Source organism: Castanea sativa, chromosome 6, assembly GCF_040712315.1.
Source record: "Castanea sativa cultivar Marrone di Chiusa Pesio chromosome 6, ASM4071231v1".
Taxonomy (NCBI): Eukaryota; Viridiplantae; Streptophyta; class Magnoliopsida; order Fagales; family Fagaceae; genus Castanea; species Castanea sativa.
Window position 1 is genome coordinate 54,079,747 of NC_134018.1, and position 12,549 is coordinate 54,092,295.

The 12,549-nt window shown below is 35.3% G+C and overlaps 1 protein-coding gene and 1 pseudogene across 1 annotated transcript; both read left to right on the forward strand.

The window, feature by feature from the left end:
* The first annotated feature begins 389 nt into the window (after positions 1–389).
* LOC142638830 (cytochrome P450 704C1-like) lies at positions 390–3,972 on the forward strand. The gene is made up of 6 exons (XM_075812891.1): positions 390–783; positions 1,766–1,981; positions 2,065–2,355; positions 2,438–2,758; positions 3,094–3,297; positions 3,565–3,972. Exons 1-6 carry the CDS (start codon positions 484–486, stop codon positions 3,751–3,753), a joined length of 1,521 nt encoding a protein of 506 aa, XP_075669006.1. The 5' UTR covers positions 390–483; the 3' UTR covers positions 3,754–3,972.
* Positions 3,973–6,989: 3,017 nt separating this feature from the next.
* LOC142638454 (cytochrome P450 704C1-like) lies at positions 6,990–9,573 on the forward strand (annotated as a pseudogene).
* Positions 9,574–12,549: the final 2,976 nt, after the last annotated feature.

Below are 12,549 nucleotides of genomic sequence, written 5' to 3' on the forward strand. Positions count from 1 at the left end.
GACTAAACAACAATAGTAATTTACTAGAGTTTGTGTAAACTAATTGACTTTTATATAAAATAAGAAGAGTTAGTTATTTTTAAAAAATTATTAATTATATAATATATTTTAAATATATATTAAATATATGGATGGGTCAGGTTGGGTTTGGTGAGTTTGGAATTTTATGACCCGAACCTAACTCTATCCGTCATCAAAAAATTTTTTGTAACCCGACCCAATCCATCAAGCCCTAAAAACCGACCCAATTTGACGGATTAAGTTAAGTCAGGTCAATTTTGACTGGCTGCACACCCCTAGCCCACAACAACTATTATCCATGAATCTCAAAAATTCCGTCACTCCATTGTATTTGTTTTATACATCATTTTTTATGGTTTTTTTTTTTTGGCTGAATAGTCCATGTGCATATCGAGTATCTCTATAAAGCAGACCTTTTCATCACAGGCATAACCATTGTTGACCATCACCTAACTTACCTCCATGGATTTTCTCTCAAAGTCCATATTTTTAACTGCTTTGGCTCTTCTCGTATCTCTTCTAGTTTTCCATATCCTAGCCAGTAAACTGAACAAAAGTACGAGAAAGAAGAAGTACCATCCTATTGCAGGTACCGTGTTTCACCAGCTACTCCACTTCAATAGGTTGCACCACTATATGACTGCTCTTGCTGCTAAGTACAAGACCTACAGGCTGCTCAGCCCACTGCGAAACGAGATATACACCTCGGATCCTGCAAATGTTGAGTATATACTCAAAACAAACTTTGACAACTATGGCAAGGTTTGTCCTCATCGTCTCTTACTGGGTTTACAATTATAAAATGCTACTTCATATGATTTTTCTTTTTCTTTTCCTCTGGGATTTATGAATTTTATAAAGCAAAACCAATGGGTGGCAATTAATTTACACCACAACTAAGGTTTCAACTGGAATAATGTAATCAATTTATTGGGGCAAATTATCTTAAGTCTAAAGTCAATTCAAGTTTTTTGGTAGAGATATACAATTTGCTTGCATGTAAAATAATTAAAACTGACAGATGGTTTTTTAGTAGACATATACCATGTGCTTCTACAAGTATTGCTATAAGAAAAAATTTAGGAACACAACCTTTTGTACCACAACTTTGTCACAACTCTTACGTGGATTAACGGTAGAGAAAAAGTGGCGGTCCATGTAAAAGTGACAAATTGCGAGTATGCCACATAATAGAGCTGTAGAAAAGTGTGTGGTAAATGGTATGGTCATAGAATTACTCTATTATAATTATCTAAATTCTTGCTAGGTCCATCATAAATTTACCATGGCAATATAGATTAATTGCAAGTCATTTAAAAACTTGTAACCAATTGTCTGCATTTGGTGAGATACAATACCAAGGACCGCTCCATAGTACTAAATAACAAAAGCGTTAGGAAGAGCAATGTAATTTTGTTAAGACATGAGATTAATCTTTCATTGTGAATGTAAAATCAATAAGCTATCCCTTTGTAAAAATTCCCTGACACGAGGTTAATGAAACTAAAAAGTTAAGCATATTTCCAAAGAAGGTTAGAGAAATCCATTTTCCACTTTTGTGCTGAAAGAACAACAGTGATTTGCAAACTTTCAATATGATTTATTGACTTATTTTCCTCAAGCACTGGATATGGTATGTTACTATATTTATGAGGATTGAAGTTCAAATTTTGGCAATGCTTGAGAAATAGAATACGTATTTGGGATTGAAGGCTAAAGTTCTGTATCTCAACACTTTCTGCAGGGATTGTATAACTACATGAATCTGAAGGACCTTCTAGGTGATGGGATTTTCACAGTTGATGGTGACAAGTGGCGCCAACAGAGAAAGATATCAAGCCATGAGTTCTCCACAAAGGTGTTGAGGGACTTTAGTAGTAAGATTTTCAGAAAAAATGCAGCAAAATTTGCTAATATAGTGTCTGAAGCAGCCACTGCCAACCAGATATTGGATATTCAAGTAAGTTTTGGAAAATTCAGTGTTCACAAAGAGACTAATTCCTTATGGTATTGCGCATTGTCTAACCCTAATTATTCATGTAGGATCTATTGATGAAATCAACAATGGATTCATTGTTCCAAGTTGCATTCGGAATTGAATTAGACAGCATGTGTGGATCAGATGAAGAAGGCAAGAATTTCAGCAATGCCTTTAATGATTCAAGTGCAATGACCCTTTTTCGTTATGTTGATATCTTTTGGAGGATCAAGAAGTTTCTAAATATCGGATCGGAAGCAATGTTAAAAAGGAGCACCAAAATTGTTAACGATTTCGTGTTTAAGCTAATCCACAGCAAGATTGAGCAAATGAAGAATTCAGAGGATGAATCTTCTGTGAGTAGACATTAGCTAAAAGTTCCCGTTTCGTACTAGTTTGTACATCCATGAGATAAATTTGTTATCGTGCACAATGCAGATGAAGAGAGAAGACATTCTATCAAGGTTTCTGCAAGTGACAGACACTGATCCAACATACTTAAGAGATATAATTCTTAACTTCATCATTGCAGGAAAAGACACAACAGCAACCACAATTGCTTGGTTTATTTACATGGTCTGCAAGCATCCTGCTGTGCAGTTGAAAATTGCAAAAGAAGTGAAGGAAGCTACTAACATGAAAGAGATCAGAAACTATGCTGAGTTTGCAGCCAGTATTAGCGAAGAAGCTCTAGAAAAGATGCAATATCTCCATGCAGCGATCACTGAAACTCTCAGACTCTATCCTGCAGTTCCTGTGGTAAGGAAATCTGACTATATCTACTGTCAGCATTTCATAGCTGCATATGAAATACTGCATGTCTTTTCTTCAATATTTCCTCTTTGAGACCAATATATGCCATGTGCATGGTTCCAGAGTAATGGTTCTCCAAAAATTTTCAATATCTAGAATCACACTATTCTTCCTTTTACTGCAAAGTAACACTACATATTCATGACTGTTAACTGATAAGGACATGTACATTGCCACCATTAGTTTCCCAAATGTCTGAGAGCAGCTTCCTAGCAGGTTCCCACTTATTTGACCTGATTCCCCCAAATGTAAATCTAAACCTTAAATTTCTTTGCTTACAGGATGCAAAGATATGCTTTTCTGATGATACTCTACCAGATGGATACTGTGTGAACAAAGGAGATATGGTGGCTTACCAACCTTATGCAATGGGTAGGATGAAATTCATATGGGGTGATGACACTGAGGAATTTAGACCAGAGAGATGGCTCAATGAAGAAGGAATATTCCAGCCCGAGAGCCCTTTCAAGTTCACAGCCTTCCAGGTTAGTGAAAATTCTGTTGGGACATGTTGCATTTCTACTTTTTCATGCGTTAGGATCATCTTCATCATAGATATGTTTAATTTTTGTGGCTAACATTGAATTATCTTTGAGGTAACGTAAACATGTAGCCATACAAATTTTCTGAGAAATTACATATATACAATTTTCCTTTGACGCAAAGTCACCTCTAGTGTAGAAAGTTGAAGACTTAAAAGTCTGTTGTCTTCTTGTTGGAGAAACCAAAATTAAATTTCTACTGGTTTACAGGCAGGGCCACGAATTTGTCTAGGAAAGGAGTTTGCGTATAGGCAGATGAAGATCTTCTCGGCTGTCTTGTTAGGCTGTTTCGAGTTCAAAATGGCTAACGAAAACAGGACTGTCAATTACAGGACAATGATTAATCTTCACATTGATGGAGGTCTCGAAATTCGTGCCTTCCACAGGCGTGGAAAGTAGCATGGTATCTTATGAGCGTGGAAATAAATATCCAATATATGTGTATATGTATCTTTTTTCTTTGTATTCAAAATATTCATTGTTTAATGGCAATTCTCTATTGCTAGAGTCCCTAAAAGGGAAAAGGTGTATTGTAATATACAAAGAATGATGTAAGACTTTATGTAATTATATATCCGATGCTCAATGAGTCTAAGCTTGCCATTATAAATAAAGAAATGTACAAATTATCAAGGCGCACTATGATTATAATATCAGTTACAATTCTAGAGTGGATTGTATTGTTGATGTTGTTGTTCCCTCTCTAGTTCACAACTATAATCAATTGGTGAGTGAAGGTGGGGTAGGTAGTGGTGGTGTTGGCACAAAGTAGTTGGGGGCGGGGCAGCATGGGAGATGATGGTGGTGGCGAGGATGGTGGCAAGTAGGAATGAGAGGTGGAGAGAGGTGATGGTGGTAGCATCCAGGAGCAGGGAAGGGATGTAGTAGTAGCAACGCAAGGGACTAAAGGGAGGAAGGTGGTAGTGCTGGTGATGAGGAGGAAGGTGGTGGTTTAGAAAATGAATTATGTTTCTATAAAATGTGAGCTGTTAATTATCATTTTGGTGTAATTTTCTGTTGTTTATGAACATGTTTTCTATTAATTAGAAATTTCCAATTACAATAAAAATGTGAAGAAAAAAATTTTCCAAAAATATTATATGCCCAAACAAATGGAGTCTAGGAAGATAATTTAAAATTGATTTGCAATGATTTTAAATTGCCATAAATTGGCCACTGTCAACCTTCACGATGGACATAAAATGAGGGAAAGAGGTTCAATAATGATAAGAAAAGGAGTGATTTTGAGTAAAATTTTAATTTTGATATCAAGTTATAAAAACATTGTTGTTGTGAAATAATTTTTAAAATATCACACACCTTTTGAAATTGTATTCTCAATTTAAGATTTTATTGAAATGCAGTTTCATGCTTACAAAATGTTATCTCTAAAACAACTGCAAAATGGCAGGTATAGGGCACATTAGTAGCATAAAATTGCAGGTATGATTTTTACTCCATTTAGTGAAATTGGGTATTCCCACAATTTCACCCCCACAGTGAAATCAATTGTTCAACCTGTGATTTACTATGCAATCGATTTTCCTTTTTAAAAGAAATTCTACCAGGCCACCCAAAGTTTTTTTTATATATTTATTATTATTTACACACACACACACACACACATATATATATATATATATTTTTTTTTTTTTTTTGAGAAACACACACATACAAGGGAGAGAGAAAGGGGGGAGGGTTCTAATTTATGTGACCATTTGGTTAGAGTTTTTTTGAACCAAAATCACATTGGCAGTTTGAAAACGTGAGCATAGGGCATTCAGTGAAATTTTGAAATCATGCTTTTTTAGTCTTGTGAATGTGAATAAGTGCACTTTTGCTCTAAGTAGCAATTATAAATTGCCATTTTTTCAAAAAGCCCAAAAACTAAAAACTAAACCAAACTCTAATACTCACCGTATATCTATAGTGAAATGACATTGAAGATGAGATTTCTTTCCTAGTAAAACATCTTGAAGATGAAGTTTTATATTTCACTAAAATTACATGTTACAATTTCACATCACAGTGAAAACTGATTTTTAACATGTGATTTCACTTTGTATACATTATGGCAATTGCAAATTGGGTAATGATTCTCTCGTATCCACTTTTTTTAAGTCCACTTTCATATTTTTAACATGGATATTTTCTTTTCGCCTCTTAAAATGTGTATATCAGCACATCAATTGTGAATATTCTGTATATCAACACATCAAAATGAGTGTAAGAGAATATTTTCCCTTGCTAACTAAGCACGAAATTCATCTTCAATTCATTATTTTAAATGAAATGATGGCTTCAAGATGCAATTTTTGAAGGTGTTGTATTGTAAAAATTTGTTTCAAAAACAGCAATATTAATTGATATTAAAATTTCAATTTTGCTCTGAATCACTATGAGAAATAAGTCCCCTTTTTACCTAGTTTACAAGTAAAAAAGGAAAGATGCAGGAGGTTTGTTTTGGCATTGAGGAACCCACAAAAACCTTTTGAAAATCTACTCCTTTCACTAATTAGATTAGTTTTTCTTTTGCCGAATAATTACATTAGTTAGATTCTTAATTTCTTACTAATCCGAGATGTGTACCTTTACTAAGTGTCACTTTCACATGGGACACATCACTGTTGATAATTGCTAGAAGATTTGAGTGAAACTGATGAACACGTAGAATGTTTTTTTTCCCCTAAGAGAGGAGTGAACGAGGCCCATTAACCATTATTTGGACCTTTCATAAGGTTAAACACGAATACATGATCATTGTTTGATTATGCTTCAATAAGACTAGGAGAAGGCAGATTAAACATATGTAAGTGCACAAAGAGAATCATACCACTGACTCTTATTTCCATGAATCTAGCCTCATATATAATTTCTTCTGTCCTCTTTGAAGACAGAAAATAGTCGTCATATTGGAATCCAAATCCATAAACCAGCAACACTTTTGGCTTTTTTTTTACCCAATCTGCCAGTGAATCTCTATTGCCAGGGAAGGCCAATATAAGCACTGACACCAGTTTCCTCAATAGAACCAATGAACAACCCTTTCTTTGTTATCCAATATAGTTTATTTGGATTTCCTTTCTGACCCCATGTCATAGTTTGATTCTAATTCAGCAAGGGTCAGATTTTTCCTCCAAGCCAATTTGGGAAAAGTTCCTCCAACACACTTTTTGGTAACTCAAAGAAATATTCATATGTGCTTGTGGCCACATGAGGCTCATGAGCTATTTAATAGTCTTGTGACTTATTTAAATGAGCTATTATATTTTGTGATTTAATATACGTGGATGATCTTATGAACTATCATGTAATGGTCTCAATAAGATTCTTCTAACCCAGTTCTGAGGAAAACTTGTCTTTGAATAGAGGATGATTTAAACATATAAAAAGTGTATAGAGTGAATCATACCACTGACTTAATTGGCGTGTTATGTACTTTCTTTTGTCCTCTTTGAAGACAGAAGAAAGTAGTCATTTTGGAATCAAATCGGTATGCCAACAGCATTTTTGGATTTTTTTTCTCCCATCCTGCCATCAAATCTCTCCAGCCAGGGTAGTCCAATGCAAGCACTGACACCAATTGCCCTATAAAACTCATGAACAACCCTTATTTGTTATCCAATATAGTGTGCATGGATTTTCTTTCCAACCCATGTCCATAGTCTTAGCTATAATCCTACCTCGTCTCTTAATCTTTATTTTCTCCAGGAAATTGCAGCAAAAGCATGGGAAGAAATATCATCCTATTGGTGGCACCATATTTAACCAGCTTCTGAATTTCAATAGGTTGCAGCACTATATGACTGATCTTGCTGGGAAGTATAAGACCTACAGGCTGCTCAGCCCTTTAGGAATGAGATCTATACGACTGACCCAGCAAATGTTGAGTATATACTTAAAACAAATTTCGACAATTATGGCAAGGTATAACTTGATTCCCAAAATGCATGACTTGCTGACAGAAATAAAATTATTTGTAAAATAGAAGATTTATTTATGTACGTACAGATATAGAAAGACAATGCCGCTTATCATATTACATATTTGATAGCTGAATTATCAATTACTAACGTTGGCATTGGTATCCTGAGCTGGTTGAAGCTGGCTAGTTCAGCCTATCCCCTAAAAAATTATGGCATCTCTAGAAGATGATAAAGGAAGGTATATAATATTAAACATTTTCTGAAACTTTGTGCAGGGATGTTACCATAACAGCATTCTGAAGGATTTGTTAGGTGATGGAATTTTGACAGTTGATGGCAATAAGTGGCGCCAACAGAGGAAGGTATCAAGTTATGAGTTCTCCACAAAGATATTGAGGAACTACAGCAGCCTAGTCTTCCAAAAGAATGTGGCAAAACTTGCTCATATATTGTATGAGGTTGCTATCTCCAACCAGATAATGGATATTCAGGTGAGTTTGCTAAACTCAAGATTTGCATGTAAATCCGATGATCCCATCTGACTTCCATCCATATAATGACTGCAGGATCTCTTTATGAAATCAACCCTAGATTCAATTTTTAAAGTTGTATTTGGAGTAGAGCTAGATGGCATGTGTGCTTCAAGTGAAGAATGCAACAATTTCGGCAAAGCTTTTGATGATTCTAGTGCACTGATCCTTTGGAGATATGTTGATATCTTTTGGCAAATGAAGAGGTTTCTAAATATTGGATCAGAAGCAGCACTGAAGAAAAATATCGAAGTAATTGACAATTTTGTATATAAGCTAATCCATATTAAGGTTCAGTGTGTGCATGATTCAGAAATGATTCAGCTGTAAGTAAATTACACCATTCCTCAATATCAGTTGAGGGTAAAGCCTTGATCTTAGTTTGTCAATTTATTTATCAGTGCAGATGAAGAAAGAAGACATTTTGTCAAGGTTTCTGCAAGTGAGCGAGACAAGTAAAAAATATTTAAGAGATGTTATTCTTTACTTCATATCTGCTGGCAAAGACACAACAGCAACAACACTTTCCTGGCTCATTTACATGCTCTGCAGGCATACTAGCTTGCAAGATAAAGTTGCACAGGAAGTGAAAGAAGCAACCAAAATGAGTGAAATAGATAATTTTGCTGAGTTTGCAGCCAGCATGAATGAGGAAACTCTAGGAAAGACGCAGTATCTCCATGCAGCTATAACGGAAACTATCAGACTTTACCCCCCATTTCCAGTGGTAAGGAAAAAATTGACCATATGCATCAGCACGTGACGAATTTCCTCCTTGGAAACCCATGTTGGTTAGTTTAACAGAAAGGACAGACAAAGTTCTTCAAATCTGAAAATTTTTGGCATCCAAATAGTGGAATGAAATACCAAGCTATGCATAACAATTCCCAAATAATGTAACATAATTATTTAAATTTTTAAAATTTTTAAATGGATGGTAGAGTGGAGTCAACGTTCAAACTCTGGATTACCTACTTTGATACCATAAAAATTGTAAATAGTGAATTTAAGTTGTTAGGAAATAGTGAATTTAAGCATCTAACCATAATATTAACTATGGTCCATGCCATTTACGTTATCTTCCCCCTTTCGATACAGGATGCAAAGATTTGCTTTTCTGATGATACTCTGCCTGATGGTTTTAGCGTGAGGAAAGGAGATATGGTGGCTTACCAACCGTATGCAATGGGCAGGATGAGATTCATTTGGGGTAATGATGCAGAAGAATTCAAACCAAAAAGATGGCTTGGTGAGGATGGTTTATTCCAGCAAGAAATCCCTTTCAAGTTTACTGCATTCCAGGTTAGTAGATGTTTTTTCTGTAAAATTTCAACTCATGAATCATGCTTCAAGCGCAAGCTCACTATTAGCTCTTCTGGCCAATGTTTAACTTACTTTGAAGTAACATAAAGCACATCAGAGTGCAAGTATTGCAACGTAACATGTCTAGGGTGTGACCTTCAATTCAAGTTCAGTTCAATATTAAAAAGAATGACTAGTGGTACTAAACTAAGTCTCTCATGGTGCTGGTTAACAGGGTGGCCCGAGAATATGTCTAGGAAAGGAATTTGCTTATCGGCAGATGAAGATCTTCTCCGCAGTCCTGTTAGGCTGTTACTTGTTCAAATTAAGCGATGATAAGAAAGCTGTTGCTTACAGGACAATGCTTAACCATCACATTGATGGAGGCCTCCATGTTCGTGGCTTTTGGAGACATGGAAGTTAACTTAGTATTAGTTACAAAGGAAACAGATGCTCAGTTGGTTTTCCCTGTATAAGTCTTCATGTAGGCAAAAAACCAGCCTACATTATTCCTAAAGTTGGATAATAATACGGGCTTTCATAATCACCAAGTTATGCATACAGACTGCTTATTCAGTTTGAACTCTTTCATCAGACCAGCAACCTCTGACTCTCTATAACTGCTTTTTTGTCTAAGCGCTTTCATATAAAGGTCAACCCGTTAGAAAGTGAAAAATCTGTTGGGGCCACATGCAATTTTTTTTTTTTTAAATCAACAAATATTTTCAATAAATTTTTTAAAATATTCTAGCTAAAATTGCCAGGCAAATATCTCAAACCAATAAGAAGATAAATTAATCACCCACAAGAACACCAATAATTACGTAGAAACTCTAGAAAGGAAAAACTATGGGACCAACTCCAACCAAATATTCACTATTATAAAACCAATTACAGTGTCTTCTCAAATGTATGCCTAAAAGCTGAGTGAACAATAAATATAAAAATCAACAATTCTCAAAGAATTAGTAAAAACTCACCCTAACTGGGAACTCAACCAAGCTTAGGGTGAGCTTGGGCTTACTTGAGGAGAAAAGGGAGTGAGTAGCCGTGCACCCTGTTGGATAAGGATAATAGGATACTACAACGCCAAGGTAAACCCAAGGAAGTTATAGATAGGAGACTTGGTGTTAAGGAAGTTCAGTCATGCTACAAGGGATTGCTTAGGCCGAACTAGGAAGACCCAAACAAGGCAACTAGTAAGAACAAGCAAGGGACTAATCACTTAGAGATATTAGAAGGCAAGTCACTGGTCCTCGCCATACATGGCACACTGAGAACTTGAGAAGATAATACTCGTATGTAAATGTAACATCTAATCACTATTCTGATGATAACTCTTTATCATTAGAACGGACGCCATAACTCTTTATCATTAGACTAAGACACCAATCGATTTTTGGTGTAGGTAGGGATTAAACTCTAAATCTCTTACTTAACCATTAGAGACTTTACCAGTTGATCACTGCCATTATTAAATAAAAGTACTTCATTTTTTCATACTTCTTGTGTCTATAGGAGAAGATTAGGTCATTCACGTATCAAGCCAAACCATTTTAAGGCCATGAGACTTCGCCTTACAGAATGAGGACAAATATCCTAAAGCCAAAAGAGTGGTCGAGGTCATGAAATTGACCTCACTTCAAAGAATGAGGAAAACGTCCTAAAGCCATGAAATAGGCTGAGCTCATAAGACTGATCACCTCACCTCAAAGAATGAGGAAAAGGCTTTAAAGCCATGAGACTTGCCGAGGTCATGAACTAATCTCACTTGAAAGAATGAGGAAAATGTACTGGTTGAGGATATGAGATTGAACTCATCTCAAAGAACGAAGAAAATGTTCTATGACCATGAGATTGACCAAAATCATGACACTAGATTGTTGAAGCTAACTATGAAAGCTAGACTAAAATCCAACCTTGCAAAGATACTTCACCAAATGCAACAAAGAATGTGACCTACATGAACTCAGGACAAACATAGAGTAGGCACACATTGTCAAAAAGACAATCAGTGAAGCCAAATTGTTTGACTACAAGAAGAGGTGGGGGGGGTGTTCAAACATGACCCCCAAAGTACACACTATCGGCACCCCAACCTCAATTTGCTTGTCAGTGTTTGGCCTGCCTAAAGTACCGCCGTCTTCATTATTCCTCACCTTGAAAGCCATAAACGTAGTGTCGTCCTTAGGAATAAAATGAAAGAAATTCATAGCCAGGTACTCTTGGGACACCCTCTGTTCAAAAGCCTAAAAATCTTCCATTAAACAATCAGTGAAAGGTATGAAAGAAAGAAAACCGTTGCTGCCACATAATTATCCTTTCTCCAAATTCACCAATACTGACTTATGAATCAGAGAGTCCCTTGCTGGTATTTCAACGAGTTTCTCATGCTTTTTTTTTTTTTCGTCATTATAGCATTCGTGGGTTCAATTCTGACCATACAATCAACAATCTGTTGTAAGAATTAGGGCATTGGGGACAGCCTGCTACTTTAACCAGTAAAAGAAAAAAGCATAATATTGTCCTCAATGGCTTTTGTGCAATCAAAAGGGACAAAAGGACCAGTATTTTACTAGTTTCATTATATGTCGTCTTAAACAATGTATAATATTTACAAAATTCTCTTGTTATTGTTGAAATTGATACTTTTGCTCTAATCCAATATCTTTTATAACTTGGCAGAATTCTTGCTCACCTTGTTCCATTATAATGTAAAAGACCTGCAGATTTTGTTTGTTCTCTTACTTCTGCTAAGTCTCCAAAAGATACCTCATAGTTTTGGTCTTTCGGAAAATGCTAATCCATTTTCTGTATCAAACAGCTCGTCTCAGTTTCAGCCTAAAACCTTGTCTAGGCAAAGGGATTCAATTAAGGACTCATAATTTATCCAGCAGGGGTTTCAAGATATTCCTCAAGTTGATATCTCAATCAAATTTGTAACATGTTGGATTACAAGCCAAGCATAAAATCATGAATTGTATCCTATGAATGAGCAAATGACTGGATTTAAGCAAAGGGGTATTTTATCACCCCTTCAGATTATTATATATATATATATATATATATGACTTTTACTTCAAGTGTATTACATCAGATGACATATTTGGTTCAAAAATTAATGATTATATGCACGGGTTTAAAAACTCCTTGAGTGCTAGAATCACACTAAATAAAACTTTCCTTAATCCCTCCATCCAAGACCACAGATGCATCCTCTCTTTTTTTTTCATAAGTACGGCAGATGCATCATTGTTAGAGAAAACAAAAATTAATTAGTATTATGTTTGTGGGATGCAAAATTTAATAAATAATTATATGTAACTTAAAGAATATATTTCAATCATATAAGTAAGATCAAATAATAAAATATAAGATAGTAAAATTTTAAAGAAACAAAAACATGGTAAAATTTTAGAAAAACGAAAACAAAAACA

Bases quoted from the DNA above. Each gene is read 5' to 3' on its own strand.
- LOC142638830 (XM_075812891.1), top strand. From the start codon at position 484: ATGGATTTTCTCTCAAAGTCCATATTTTTAACTGCTTTGGCTCTTCTC. The intron at 1,982-2,064 runs GTAAGTTTTGGA...TTATTCATGTAG, and splicing joins ACCAGATATTGGATATTCAA to GATCTATTGATGAAATCAAC. The intron at 3,298-3,564 runs GTTAGTGAAAAT...ACTGGTTTACAG, and splicing joins TCAAGTTCACAGCCTTCCAG to GCAGGGCCACGAATTTGTCT.